Genomic DNA, 14,418 nt, shown 5'->3' with positions numbered 1-14,418 from the left:
ATACCTGGCGAATAAAGCTGGTTCTGATTCTGATTCTGATAAACAATAAGAGATCTCTCTGTGGTTGTTAGCTTAGATAAACCCAGGGCTCTGTGAGAGAAATCACCTGCCATAAAGTGATAAGCACCGCCAGGTCCGTAGTGCTTGTGCCCCTTGTGTACGTCAAACACCTGCCCCAGTATGGCCAGGTAGAGGCCCTTGCTGCCTTCCTCCCCGTCGTACACGGATAATTCACCCGTGCTCAGGAGCCGCATAGGCGGCCCCTTGTCTGATCCGTATCCGAACGTAACGGCCCACTCGCGGGGAATGAACAACACTGCCAGTGCTAGAAACGCGACCAATACACAGCCGAGCACGTTGTCCATTTAAGCGTATTGGTATGTCATCCATTTGCATCACACATCTTCCACTTTCAAAATAGTCAACAACAACCACACAGTTACTACCGTGTTCACGAACACCACAGCGCATGTGCAAACTGATGACGCAAAGGACGTTTCAGGCACGCTAACGTAGCGTACGTCAATGCGGTAGTAGTGAACGGCAAGGCAGAGCTCTAGCTGTAGGTTAGAGGTCTGTGTACAGACCGATACAACCGTTTCGAAACTGACGCCCAGTGGGCCGCACAGATTTTCGGGGAGCCCTAGGCCGGTGAAACAGACATGGGGAACGCAGAGAGCGGCTGCGGTGGAGGCAGCGGCGACGAGGAAGACATAGAAACGGAGAGCCCAGGCTTTGCGGAAGAAAGTCCGGCCTCTGCGGCCACTGCCGTCGGTGTCGGAGGCGGTGGTGGCTCCGGTTCTGGAAAAGGCGGAAGGGGATCAAATAACCTGCCCGTGGCCACCGGTGGACCACCTAGCCCCGGGGTACTCTTAGAGCAAGTGAAACTGAGAGAAGCGGCGGCTCGCATTAGCGACTCAGGTGTCGCCATTCATGAGTCTGTCCTAGCCGGGAACGAGGGGGTCCTGGTGCGGTGGCTGGAGGACCGGTTAAACCGAGGAGAAGAGCATGTCAATGTGGAACAATTTTGTGAGATGTTGGAGAGCAGAGATGCCCCGAGAGATGAATGTGAAGAGGTATACAGAGCCACAGAAAAGCAAACGTGCCTCTTGCAAGTCACGTAAAATGTCATTAACTATATGTCATGTCTATTATTATTATTGTTCTTGTCCCAGGTATGTGGATGAATGGTTGACAGCTGTTGCCCTGCACATTAATTATAAGGGATGAGTAAATATGACAACCCGGTGAGCTCAGGACATGATATCCTGTAATCTGTTTCGTTTTATCAAGGGTGTGAGTCAATGAGTCAGACGAAAGGTTTTTCCTGATGGCCCCTTTGATTGTCTGTTTATTGTAACTGGATTGTCAGCTTTGGCTTTTTGTAGCATGACACGCCACTGTGTTGGCTGACTTTTGTTGTTTAAGCTTGTAGATGAATAGCCTGACCATTGACTGTGTACTTTAGTCTGCATTTGGCTTTGTGCAGGTAGACATGGAATGCCACTGCCTTACTTTAAAATACTATAGGCTACATTGGTTCAAAAATCCAACCCATGTGAGCATTAAAGAACACTTGTAAAACAGCCATTAGATCTATATAACTTGATAACAAGCTATAGAGGTAGAGCATTGTGTGTGCCCTATGAGTGAAGCAAACTAATTGTTGGCCCATTTGCGCTTCAAGTTCTACCTATATGGGTGTGTAATGTTGTACAGGAGTGGGAGTGATTAGAAAGTGTCACAATGTGTACTGTGTTTGTTCTTATTGCAGGCCTTTGGACAGTTTGATGCAGAGGGGGATGGGGTGGTGGATGTAGAGAGCATGCTGATTGCTCTGAAGAACTCCAATGGAGCTAATCTAAAGGGAGAGCTGAGCCACGTGATTAGACAGCTACAGGCGTGCTCCCTCACTCCAGGTATGAGATGGGATTTGATTACCAGGATTGTTCATCCTGCCTTCCAGCCTTCATCCTTATTCGAACAGGTATTGGCCAAAGAGCTAACCCTGCGTACCTTTCCACCCTTTTTTTTCTTGTATTTTTTTCACGCAGGTTTTGTCGACATATTCTCCAAGTCCAAAGACCGGTTAGGGGCACATGCCTCTAAGATCCTTAAATTCTTACACAGGAATCGTATTCCCAGCAGTGCCATCCCTTTTCCTATTTTAGAAGGCTACAACAGTATCTGCACCATGAGGTCCAGTGTGGTCCAGGACTTCTTGGAATTCCTCTTGCAGAAGGAGAAAGGTGAACACCAGCGCTTCAGATAAATGGAGTGGCCGGCTCGTGCTGAATAAGGGGTTTTAACTGAATGTTCTCCTGTGTATTTTGAGGAATATGGTAGCATGTTGCATCTCTTTTTCCACAGCTTCGAGAGAGTTGTCCTCATCTTTATTTGTGTCTTTCAGATTTGGATATCCAGTACAGAGCAGAGCTGGACCATGATCCGGATGTGGATAAAGTCAAGGTGGTCGCACAGTGCTACAGCACATTAGAAGCTTCATCCAATGTTGCAGACGTTTACAAGATGACAAACGGGGAAACTGCATCTTTCTGGCAGTCGGACGGCAGTGCACGCTCACACTGGATAAGGCAAGTCTTTAAAATGGGACTCAAGGCAGCCTGGTCCTTGAATGCAGTTTTTCCTCCCTATACACATACATATGCTGCATCTTTAACGTGGAAGCTTGTCTATTTTCTGTGCCCAGATTAAAAATGAAACCAGATGTGGTTTTGAGACGTCTGGCCATTGCCGTGGCCTCCAATGACCACAGCTATATGCCTCAGCTGGTTTCCGTTGCTGTCGGGAAAAACCGGCGTTCCCTGCAGGAGATTAGAGATATCCGCATCCCCAGCAATGTAACGGGCTACGTAGCTCTCTTGGAGAATGCCAACATCACGCACCCCTGTGAGTCGCCACCTGTCCGTCTGTCTGCTTCGTTGAGTCTTTATGTATCTTGGGCTTCACTAATGTTTGTAAAAGAATTGTCTTTCCCATTTCCACTCCTTTTGTAAAGTTGGTGGTTTTTTTGATAGTTTAGTGGTTAAATGCCTCACTTTAAATCTTCATGCAAGGTTCTATGAACCTGGGGTGGAATTTAGTTGGAATCTAGACGTCACACCACGGACAGGGGTTACACTCAGGATTTCCTTCTTCTGCTTCAGGTTTTAAAGGACCCTCTGTGTAGCAAATACGCCCCACATCCACCTTCTTTATCAGAAGTACTCTTGCCAAAGCTAGGCTAAAACTCACAAACTCCTTTTTTGTTAAGATGATGTATGAATGAGGATAGCAGAAGGTGAGAGTTGATTGAGCCGGGCAGCTGTGAACAAGAACGGTCAAATATTACGCGAGGTTCGGATAATGGTGACAAATTCATGTATTTTGAAAGCAGTCCTGGTGTTTGCAGGTCTAACTAGAGGCTAAATCTGTCACAGCCCTGTTTCTTTGTGTACATTATATGTGCTTTGTGGCTGTGAATGATTTGCTGAATTTCATGAGCAAATTCAACTTTATTGGCTGGCTTTGTGTTGATTTAACTTCTCCTAGTTATTAGGACAGGTGATTTGTTTCATTTGTGTCTCCCTCAATCAGCAGAGCTATTTTATGTTTTCCTCAGAGGATAAAGCAACAGGTTCTGGCATTTTTGCAGGCAAGATTCCATCAGGCTGCTAACTGCATTATCTCTTTACCAAAACACCAGACATCCAAATTAACATTAAGCGGTGCCTGAGCGACGGATGTGACACACGGATTCATGGCTTGAAGACGCTGGGCTATCAGATTACCAAGAGTAAAGAGGTGTCTGTTTCGGATGCTTCAGCCATCTGGTACCTGTCTCTCCTCACCTCTTTGGTCACTGCATCCATGGAGACTAACCCTGCACTGGCTCAGACCGTCCTTCAGAGCACACAGTAAGATGCACCACTCATGCTTTTGCGTATGTAAAAACAAGAATGCTGTAGGTGTATTGATTGGTCCAGCGCTTGAGTTCTGAGCACTTTTTTTTGCATTTTTCTCCTAGAAAAGCCTTACGGCACATGCCACCGTTGTCCCTAACACCGTCATCCACAGAGTTCCCCAAGTTCTTCTCTTTGAACATCCTGGAGGAGGTGGATGGATTTCTCCTCAGGATAGCAGAGTAAGGACTTGCCGGGGTTACGTCAGCACACTCACTCACTGAGCTCATAATGCTGCCATCCTCACAATGAAGACCGGCTAGAATCAAAGTATTGATTTAGTGGGGCGATGACACACTATTTCTATTCCGTTTGATGTACTCTAAATCCTAAATTTTTACCAACAACAACAGCAACAACAACCACAACATGACTGAAATAAGCTCATCAGTTTATTGTCAAGATTATTACTGTAGACTGTTTATTCACCCATACAGTCAACATAGTTAGAGATACATCATGGCCAGAAATGTTGTACAGAAAATAGTTTTCCTAGACTTTGTTTGATCTAAATGTTGTCATCTCGAATGGGGGGGGGGGGGGGGGGGGGGGGGGGGGGACCCACAGTTGCCTGTGGGTCTGTTTGATTCAAACTTTTCAAGAATGAATATAGTAGAGAAATAGTATTTGCCATTAATCAGTATTAGCCGAGTGTTAAAGTGTTATGTTACTTCTATATTTTAAGGTATTGAACAAACTAAGGTGCAGGAATCAAAACTTCCAAAGCCAGAATTATTAAGGCCTTTTCACTTTTCATTTACCAAATTAATGTCATCTGTATTGTATTTTGAGTACACTATGCTTTAGCCAAGTGTAGTCATAGATTACGTCTCTAAGTTTATTTCTGGGTGGCAGCTTAAAGTATAGGTTTGCATTTTTTAAAGTCATGCCTATATGCACGTTGAAAGGGTTATTTGGTACTGTAATTATTCCATCGGTCCATACCGGCTGCAAAGATCTATTTTTAAGGAATTTCAATGTACTTAAAAAGGTAACAAAATTCAGATTCCTTGTGCCAAAATGCATTCTAAAGTTTTTCTAAAAACGGTTTTGTGTGGTAGGGCATCTTTTAACTAAAGCTAATATCTGGCTTTAACAGTCTAAGGTTGATGAGTTATGCTTTGCAGCCAGCATGGACAATAGGAACAATGTGAGTGTTTTGAAATTGACTTGTAAAAATATAAACCTATCCTTTATGTTATGCATGAACATATATTTATTTGGCCAAAATAGCACTGACACTCTAAAATAGAGACACAAACTATTATGTAATATGAGTAAAAGTACCCCAAACCAACTTGTGTTTTGTTTGTTTTTGCTCCTGTGTAGCTGCTGTGTGAGTCCTGATGCAGAAATGACCCTCCTGGCCTTCGCTCTGGCCAGAGGCAGTGTGGCTAAAGTGCTCCAAGCCCTGTCCTGCATCAGCGAACATTTAGAGACCGAGTACAAGGCCTCCTCCCTCATCATGTCTATGGCCTCCGTTAGGCTGCGACTACTTAATCGCAATGGTAAGGTGGCCATCCCTCCTTTACTGTCCCTCACACAAGGCCATTTGAAACCATAGACCGAGGAGAGAAAGCGCTTAGCCTACAAGGAGGAGATGCGTTAGTAGACTATACAGTGGAAAATTTCTAATTTGGTTACAAAGCCGCAGTCCAGTGTGGTGATCATTGCCATCCAGTATAGGAATGAAATTATAACCTGTATGGAAACTGTTTAACTATGATGTATGTCACAGAAAATGCACTTTGTCATAGTGCATTGTGTCCCATTACAGGGAAGCCCCTCCAGTTGCACCTTCAGGCCTGTGATGTGAAGAGTAAAGAAGAGAAATCAGGGCCAGAGAACATGCTCGCAGAATCCTCCACTGGAGACGGTACAACTGAGACCATCCTTATTCCAGTAGAAAATACCAATAATATTGAATGCATACTTAGGCTAAAAATGCTTTTAGCTTAAGTATAAACGTGCCCTTGCGTATAACTGAACGTTTTTGTTTTTCCAAAGGTTTTCTTACAGAAAGTGGCAGGAGGAAAGCCAGCGTGATCCTGTCGACAGAGGACCAGAGTAACTTCCAGGTCACTCAGATGAAGATCAAAGTGAGGCCCCATTTGATTTCCCCATTTTATTGAAAATTGTGATCACTTCGACAGTGATAGAGGATTCCTGTACATAAGACTTAATCTCTGGTTTGTGGGATCAGGTGCGAAAAGGAGCCATTGGAGCAAAATGCGGCTTGGTGTTTGCGTACAAGGATGAAGACCCCTTTGATGCAGAGAAACATTTCAGGAGGTTCAAAAAGTACGATGCGTGGGACTACAAGGACTACAAACAATTTATTCAAGACAAGTAAGGATCCCTTTATAGCTTTATATTCCTGATATTTGGGTTTAGTGTGCTTGTATGTTTATTGATTTTACAAGTTGCGTGGTCATGGAAGGCTTGTATCATGTGGACACACCAACCATTAGAATTCCTCATGGGGGCGACAGAAACTACGCCGTATAACTTTAAACTGAAATACACTGACTGTGGATAAATACCTTGTGCAACTCCACTGCAAAACAGCCAAACTATCCCTTTAATAAGAGAAGACATCTACGATTAGCAAGGAGTACTGGTGTTGAAGAGTACATGCTGCCAAATATATTACACGCTAATACTTATACAGTATAGTGAGTTTGTGTGAGTTATGGATCCCCTCAGCAGTGTGTGGGGGGGGGGGGGGGGGGGGGGGGGGGGGGGGTCTGCCTCAGTGGTTTGTGTGAATGGCTGACACACCATCCTGTCACCTGGCCGCAGTGTGAAGATTCCCACGCAGTCAGAGGAAGAGCCCATCGGCTGGTTTGAGCTCGAGGATGACTGGAACGACGTGGAGATCAAGCTGCAACAGTGTCGCGTTGCAAAGGTACACACCTCATCAACCAGTTATTCCGTGACACTGTTGTGCTTCTAAAATCATGTTTTCATGATGCAGACATTTTGTTATTTAGTATTTAGGGCTTTTAAAATACATTAAAAATAGTATTGTTACATACTAAAGTATGCTAAACGAAGGCCATTGTTTGCTGTCATTATCAAGTAACTCTATCTCGTATTCCTCTGTTTCCTTGTCTTCCCAGTTCCTGATGGTCAAATTCCTCTGCACCAGGCAGGACTCTGCTGAGCGCCTTGGAGTGCAGTCCCTCACCTTCAGTGGCTATCTGTGCCCCGGGGCAGAGAGGCTCGGAGACCTGGACGACCTCAGCACAGAGGGCGAGAGCTTCGACTGCGATGCCGTCACTGGCCTTTGTCTACTTAACAAGACGCTCTTTTTCATCCAGCAGCTTACACGAGACACGGTAACTACTAAACACTATTACTGTAGTCTCTCGGAAGGAACTTGTTTTGGTGGAACATGTGTACATTCAGAAGTTGTTTTTGTTGTACCCAGAAAAAAGATTGGGGGTGACCTCTAGCTCACGCAGTAAGAGTGTGCGCCCCATATAGGCGGAGTCCTTTGCAGCGGCCCGGGTTTGAGTCCGACTTGTGGCCCTCTGCTGCACGTCATCCCCCATCTCTCTCCTACCTTTCCTGTCTATCCACTGTCACTGTCTAATAAAGGGAAAAATCCAACATTTACTTTCCTTATTATTCTTTACACTTGACCTTGCACTACACAACACCAGCTAGAGAGACTGAGAACGAGTAGAAACACCCTTTTTGTGTCAGGCAACACTAAGGTTCATGACATATATTATCATTTAACATACCACTGGACTGAGAAAAGCCTTGACACTGGCTCATCTATTTTTAAGACCCTAAAACCACATTTCCTTTGGTAACCTAACATATTTCATTGCTTTCACTTTAACTACATTCATTATTTTATTTACAGTGGGTTAGTCTGCCCTCTTGTAGTCATGATGAGACATTGCAACATCTCCTTTTACTGTACTGCTGAACTTTTGAGGGACAGCGGGTACTCCATATATATGTCATAATTTTTTTCTGTGTGATATTGTTGAAGACTGTTGCCCTCTCTCTCCATTTCTACAGGATACCTCTCAATTCAAGCAGAAGTATCTTCTAGACTTCAGTGGTCTCGGCCTGAACCTCTTTTGGAACTTCTACAGTAAACTCAGGGACATGTGAGTTGTGGTCTGTTGTAGTCTGTCACTGGGGCTGGTTTGTGTCCTACAGCCATTAGCACAGAAACCATTTGGCGTGACCAGGCTCATTGCTCATGCCTTTGGGAACTGTCCAGACATATTAAAGTAATTAAGCATATGTCTTTGTCTCAGTGAGGGAGAGGAGGTGTTGAAGAGCAGAGTTCTGCTGCTCCAGTTGATGCAGAACTGTTTCCCCATGCTGCCCAACCCACTGGAGCCCCGGGGCCCAGAGGAGAGCAGAGGGCCAGATGAGGGAGCCACAGCAGCAGCTTGTCCATCCCCATCCAGCAGTGCAGAGCCTCTGTCTGACTCTGTTATGGCTGTCTGTGACCTCTACACTCACCTCTGCCACAGTAAGAACCCTGTCAGCTTTCATACAACTACGAGTTGTAAAACGTATTTGGTTCAATGGTCACATTTCATTTAAATTTCTCAGTAAAGATTCCTTGGACAGTAGTAGTTTTTCATGATATATTTGTAAGAATCTGTGCCGCAATAATATTTATGTTGTTTGTGTTTCAGTTGTGGATGGTCCAGAGGGTGAGACATTAGTGGAAAAAGCTTTGCACAAGGAAACCGTCAAGGCCATTCTTAATGGAGCTGCTGTTTTCTTCCCTGATAAACACGTCAGGCGGGACAAACTCTTCAACATGATGGTGAGTTTATTAGAAAAATAATAATGATAATCAGGGATGCACAGATACCAATACCAGTATCAAGTCTCATAAGCCGCCTACACATGATCTGTCGTAAAACTGCTCTGCGCTGGTCCTTCCATGGTTTTCCCATGGAGAGAGAGGTGCATCGTGTTTCTCTATTGTCACCCATGCACCAACGTTTTGCCTTCCCTGTGAGTTATGTAAACACACAAACCAAAACAGGGTAAAGCATGCAGGCACTGATGGGTTTTCATGATGCATTCAGGTACACCTAGTAAAGTCGTGACGCATTCAGGTGCAAATAATGCTTGTTTTCAAAGTAATTGTTAGAACTGTAATGGTATTATTAAAGTGACGGTTCACAGTAATTTCACCCTAGGGTCCCTTGCACCATGACCACGAGCCAAACACCCCCCCAGAAGCTTTTTACACCTGGGTCAAACATTGTGCGAGTTAGCGCTATTAGCTGAATGGCTTAGTGCAGGCGCTAATGGAGCCAAGTGTGTATCTCGTAAATTACCCCACTAATAATGCCTGAAATGACACCAAATGTCTACAGTAGTACAAATAGGTTATGTAGTCTTAAAAAGATGGATTGGAAAGTTGTAAGTAGACAATATTATTTAAATAACACTTGCCTGCTGGTTTCTGATCTCTACATAACCTACATAACTTATTTACGAGATACACAGTTGTTCCATTAGCACCCGCTCTAAGCTAATCAGCTGATAACGCTAACTCACCCAAAGTTTAACCCATGTGCAAAAAGCTTCTGGGGGTTTGGCTTGAGGTTGTGGTGCAAAGGACCCTAGGGTGAAATTACTCCCAACCGTCACTCATATCGGTACTCAATATCGTTAAGTACCCAAATGGTATCTGTGCATCCCTAATGATAATACTATGAAAATAATTATAATGATAATATGCCTTTTTACAGAAAAACATTACCGAACATGATCAGCCAGAGTCAGTGAAGGTGACATTTGAATCGCTTTGCAACTACTTCAGGTAAGCAGACTGTAGATAACAAACTCATGATCATGTTCTCGTACACACCCTGATCACCGTGGATCAGTAGCAGCTGTTTTTCTCTGTGCAGTGATCAGGATCCAAGTGGCCTTCTCCTGCTCCCTCCTAAAGGAGCCCACTCAGACTTTGACATCAGCCCCATACTGTCAGTTATGGAGACGTTGCTGCTGGTGGCAACAAGAGAGGTGAGGCCTCCCCTGACACAGAACACACACACACAAACACAGTATTGATCAACACAACAGCAGCTTGTAATCGTCTCAACTCTTTCGTAATACCATTTACCATTTATCAACGGCCCACTCTGTTTCTCCAAGTACCCTATCTAATGTTCCTCTCTGTTATGTTTCCCATCTCTCAGTGTGAGGTGATGATGGTGGATGAGAATAGTGGATCCAGCAGGACTGTCTTGCTGTCCTTGTTCTGGGCTCTGCAGGGTAGTCTGCTCTCCTGGTGCTACCTACAGCTCAAAGGAGGAGCCTCCACCCCTATCTCTATGGAGCTTGCCAGACACATTCTACTAAAATGTGAGATACTGCGAGATGTGTGATATTACAGCTTCCTACTTTCCTGGTTAGAGTCTGTGTTTATTAGAGCACACAGCCTGGTCCTGATCAGTCAAAGGTCGTCAAACAGATGGACGAACGTGTGTACCATTGTGTATTGGTTCATTACGAACATTGACACTGAGTAGAACTCATCAATGAAGGGACAAGAGGATATGCTTTCAGTTTGACAAAATGCTTCTTCTTTATTTTAAAAGATGTGGATCAGTTCCTGGGAAGTGTCAAAGGTGTCCTTTGTTCTCTGCTGGGGAGGTACACTGGTGCTGAAATTACAGACAAACTCGGCAGCTCCATCTTAGCCACAGTCTTCAGACAACTGGTAATACAATCTTATCTTGTGATTTTGAAGTTATAAAGTCCGACCCTGAGTGAACGTAATATTTGTTCTGGTCCTGGCAGATGATTTTACTCCTGGAGCTGTGCTCTTTGGACATCCCACACAGTGTGCTGCTGAAGAGCTTCTCCTCTCTGGTCGAGCTACTCAAAAGCCTGTCCAGTGACACCGGAGACATCTTCTCTAAGGTCAGTCCACTCTCACCTTAGTCCTTAGTGTACCACAATTTATACAGCCTCGTATCCCGTTGCATGAGTAGGAATGGAGAGGTGGAAATGCAGACCAGTATTTGGGGCGTGGAGCGTTGGAAAAGTACAGCATGACAGCACCACTACTGTAAACAGTGGTAGTAGATGCACTCAGATCAACTGCTTAAGTTAAAGTAGCAATACAAAAATATTCTATTACAAGTATTTTATTTATTTATTTTTATTTATTTATTTATTTTATTAATTCTGGACAATGCACATTGATGAACCTGCACAACAGTACACGTAAATGTGCCAGATTGTAGCCCAAGGGCCAATTTCCATCCGCAGTCCAATAGGCAGATTGGAGTTACAGTAGAAAAGACACAGGATAGTAGCATTTAGTATATAAAATCAAGAAGAAACAAAAGGAAAAGAAGAAAAAAGAGAAAGAAAAAACAGGACAATTCATTAGTTAAAAAAAAAAAAAAAACAAAGGACGAGTTAGCGGTGATCACATGTTTGGTTAGCTCTAAGCCCCAGTAAGTAAAAGTTATTCTTTGAAAAAAAGTTATTCTTTGAAAATGTCACTAAAGTAAAAGTATTTAAGTAATATTAGCAAAATGTACGTTGAGTATCAAAGGTAAATGTACTGATGGAAATGGCCTCTGTGAGGGTTATACTAATATATAATATGGAATTATTACTATTACTGAATGTGTAAGTATCATTTTACTGCTTGAGTTGGTAGTAATGGATCTAACTGAACTCTTTTATTTACTGTTGCGTAGTTAAATATATGTGTGTGTATCAACAGTGCATCATATTTTTTCTACATATAGTTTGTATAAATCTCAATCTGTAAAGTAACCAGTAACTGTAGCTGTCAGATAAATGAAGTGCAGTAAAAAGTACAATATTTCCCTCTGACATGTTGTGGAGTGGAAGATAAAAGTAGTATCAAGTGGAAATACTGAAGTAAAATATACTTCAAACTTGTACTTATGTACAGTACTTGAGTAAATGCACTTAGTTACATTCTACCGTTGATTGTAAGATGAAGTGCATGCCTCGACACTGTTAGGTGGATCAGGAGAGCTGGCACCAGCCTCAGCAGCCAGTGGTGCTGAGGACCTGGAGCATGGAGTCACCTCACAACTATGAGAACAGCCGCCACGAGACCAGCATCTTTGCCTGCCCTGGTGCTACCTCCTTTGAGGTGGAGTTTGACGAACGCTGTGAGACTGAGAAAAGGTGACTTATGTGAAACATTACATATTCCGATGTATTTCTTTATCCCTAGTGAGACTTTTTCGAACCCATCCACTCTGCTCTTGATAATCACAGATACGACTACCTGGAGTTCACAGATTCTAGAGGTGGGAAGGTCCGCTATGACATGAAGGTTGGAAGTGAGAAGTGGCCAAAGGTAGGACATGGGAAACCATTCAGTTGTCTCCATATGAAAAACACCGTTGTTGCTTATTTAATTCACACACCTGCTGCTTCTCTTTGCTCCTTCAGAAGGTGACATTTGACGCCGGCCCTCAACTCCAGTTCCTCTTCCACTCTGATAGCAGTAATAGTGAGTGGGGTTACAAGTTCACTGTGACAGCCATGGGCCTGCCAGACATCACTATTTCTTGGATGTCTGACCTGCAGCTGCTGGTGGCTCGCCTGATGGGTCGTCTTGCTTCCAGAACCCTCGCCCTGAAATCCCCCCACGGTGAGACTGCCTTTAACCTTTATCAAACAAAGCTCTGTCAAAGGTTTTTTTGTGTGAATCCTTAACCAAAGAAAAGTTTGGTAATGACTGTGTTAGGCGGTAGTTAAAATCATATGTTTTTAGTTATTCTTAAATCTTGTACATTTTAAGCTTACATGAACAGATCTTGGAAAATTTGAGATTTGTTAAACATACTTTAGATTTGAGTAAAAATGATTTCAGCCTGTTTCAGAATGATAGCATACTCGAGCAATGATAGATTGAAATGCTGATATTTGTGAGTTGCTGTCTGTTCCAGAGATACGGACTGTTAAGGAGCTTCCACCGGGGAAAATGTCCCATATTCAGGCTTCTCCCTTATGGAAACCCATCCTGCGACACGGGTTGTGTGAAACAAGGGAAACGAATCAGACCAAAACACCCACAGACCAGGTACTGTCACATCTGCTTAATCCAGTTATGTAGAAGTTAAGTTCCATTCCTATGTTTACATTATTCCATTGCTTTTTGATCTCGGCAGCTAGGTGGTGCTCTAATACTCTGTTGCTTTTCTGTGTGGTAGACAAACACATGGACTCTTGATGAGTTAATAAGCTTCCTGGAGGACTTTGCCCGTTGGAACCCTTCCCTTGAACCGACAGACAGTAGAACAAAGCTGATGAAGACTCTCATGCAGTCCTGCAGAAAGCAGCCAATGAGGAATGAGATTGCCTCCGGATCAAAGACAGACCAAGCTGTGAATGCCATTTGGGCAGCCATGGTATACCACACACCCGCCCTCAACCATGCCCTGAAGACCTATGGTAATGCTTGGCTATAATCAGTGGTCATAGAGCAAAAGCTGTTCTATTTCTTCTTGCTGTGTCTCATCCTGGTAATTCTGCGTGTTTGATTAACTTGGTTGAGTTGACTTCTCCCTTCTGTTTTGTCTTTGTATGAGTAGTCAATCAAGACTGCAAGTCCTGTTTCAGTGAAGAATTTGTGCAGGTGTATTCATTAGCAGATAGCATCAGAACATGGATGGTGAGTGTTACGGACATGATTCATATTTTTGGTTGATGATCTGCTGCTAGGTGTATACATGATCATGTTACTGAACTATTTTACTCACTATGTTTTTCAGTTGGAGATGAAGCAGAGATACCTAGTTAGCAAAATGAATGTTCCTGACGAGAAGGAAAGGGGTCAGGATGAGGTTAGCATGGAGACACTAGGTGAGGACCTCAGCTTAAAGACAAATCTCACTCTTTCTTTTCACCCACACTGTTAATGCTACTTTGCTGACTTGTTTTTTGCTTTCTCTGTAGCTGAGATGTGTATTGAGAAGAGCCTATTGCTCTTCAGATTCACCCCTTGTGGAGTAGCGTGCCATGACAGCGACTCTTCCAAAGCTGCAGAGGGCAGCAGTGCTCCACTGCTCCGCTCAACTTCGATCTCAGAAGGAGACTTCCAGGCCAGCTCCACACAAGGACCTCACACCGCAGGGTGTGAAGAGGCAGGGCAGAGCCAGCCCTCCGATGCTCAAGCTCTAAACTCATCTTCCTGTGGGCACGGCAGACAAGGCCACAGAGGCTCAACAGAGAGCCTCTCCTCTCAGTCAGGGGAACCAGCCTCCCCCTCCGCCTGCGCCCGTAAAGCCCCATTCAGTCGGGCACGCCTGCGCCTCCTGTCCTGTCGATCTATAGAAGAGCCCCGCATGACCCCCTCTGTCAAGGATCGCTACCCAATACTCAAACACATTCTAAACTTTATAAGGGACCAGGCTCTCACAACAGCAAGGTAACTGACCTCAATCTTCTATTT

The 14,418-nt window shown here is 44.0% G+C and overlaps 2 protein-coding genes across 2 annotated transcripts in view; one reads left to right on the top strand and one right to left on the bottom strand.

The window, feature by feature from the left end:
- The window catches only part of cyb5d2 (cytochrome b5 domain containing 2), a 2,554-nt gene extending 2,076 nt beyond the window's left edge, over positions 1 to 478 (bottom strand). The window contains exon 1 of the mRNA XM_032534503.1: positions 107 to 478. Within this exon, the coding sequence (XP_032390394.1) occupies positions 107 to 365 (259 nt within the window). The 5' untranslated portion in view covers positions 366 to 478. The remainder of the gene's footprint in view (positions 1 to 106) is intronic.
- Positions 479 to 662: 184 nt separating this feature from the next.
- Positions 663 to 14,418, top strand: part of zzef1 (zinc finger, ZZ-type with EF hand domain 1) — a 33,017-nt gene continuing 19,261 nt past the window's right edge. Inside the window, exons 1-29 of the mRNA XM_032534497.1 lie at positions 663 to 1,076; positions 1,775 to 1,919; positions 2,055 to 2,249; positions 2,411 to 2,594; positions 2,711 to 2,910; positions 3,707 to 3,917; positions 4,028 to 4,144; positions 5,292 to 5,470; positions 5,740 to 5,838; positions 5,970 to 6,061; positions 6,166 to 6,311; positions 6,765 to 6,870; positions 7,085 to 7,303; positions 8,001 to 8,092; positions 8,246 to 8,466; positions 8,636 to 8,769; positions 9,710 to 9,780; positions 9,872 to 9,986; positions 10,163 to 10,328; positions 10,565 to 10,686; positions 10,767 to 10,889; positions 11,974 to 12,143; positions 12,237 to 12,318; positions 12,414 to 12,615; positions 12,914 to 13,047; positions 13,178 to 13,418; positions 13,559 to 13,638; positions 13,739 to 13,829; positions 13,923 to 14,394. Coding sequence (XP_032390388.1) covers positions 663 to 1,076; positions 1,775 to 1,919; positions 2,055 to 2,249; positions 2,411 to 2,594; positions 2,711 to 2,910; positions 3,707 to 3,917; positions 4,028 to 4,144; positions 5,292 to 5,470; positions 5,740 to 5,838; positions 5,970 to 6,061; positions 6,166 to 6,311; positions 6,765 to 6,870; positions 7,085 to 7,303; positions 8,001 to 8,092; positions 8,246 to 8,466; positions 8,636 to 8,769; positions 9,710 to 9,780; positions 9,872 to 9,986; positions 10,163 to 10,328; positions 10,565 to 10,686; positions 10,767 to 10,889; positions 11,974 to 12,143; positions 12,237 to 12,318; positions 12,414 to 12,615; positions 12,914 to 13,047; positions 13,178 to 13,418; positions 13,559 to 13,638; positions 13,739 to 13,829; positions 13,923 to 14,394 — 4,823 coding nt within the window. The remainder of the gene's footprint in view (positions 1,077 to 1,774; positions 1,920 to 2,054; positions 2,250 to 2,410; positions 2,595 to 2,710; positions 2,911 to 3,706; positions 3,918 to 4,027; positions 4,145 to 5,291; positions 5,471 to 5,739; positions 5,839 to 5,969; positions 6,062 to 6,165; positions 6,312 to 6,764; positions 6,871 to 7,084; positions 7,304 to 8,000; positions 8,093 to 8,245; positions 8,467 to 8,635; positions 8,770 to 9,709; positions 9,781 to 9,871; positions 9,987 to 10,162; positions 10,329 to 10,564; positions 10,687 to 10,766; positions 10,890 to 11,973; positions 12,144 to 12,236; positions 12,319 to 12,413; positions 12,616 to 12,913; positions 13,048 to 13,177; positions 13,419 to 13,558; positions 13,639 to 13,738; positions 13,830 to 13,922; positions 14,395 to 14,418) is intronic.

Source organism: Etheostoma spectabile, chromosome 13 (genome assembly GCF_008692095.1).
Source record: "Etheostoma spectabile isolate EspeVRDwgs_2016 chromosome 13, UIUC_Espe_1.0, whole genome shotgun sequence".
NCBI lineage: Eukaryota > Metazoa > Chordata > Actinopteri > Perciformes > Percidae > Etheostoma > Etheostoma spectabile.
This window is presented reverse-complemented; position numbering and strand designations above follow the sequence as displayed.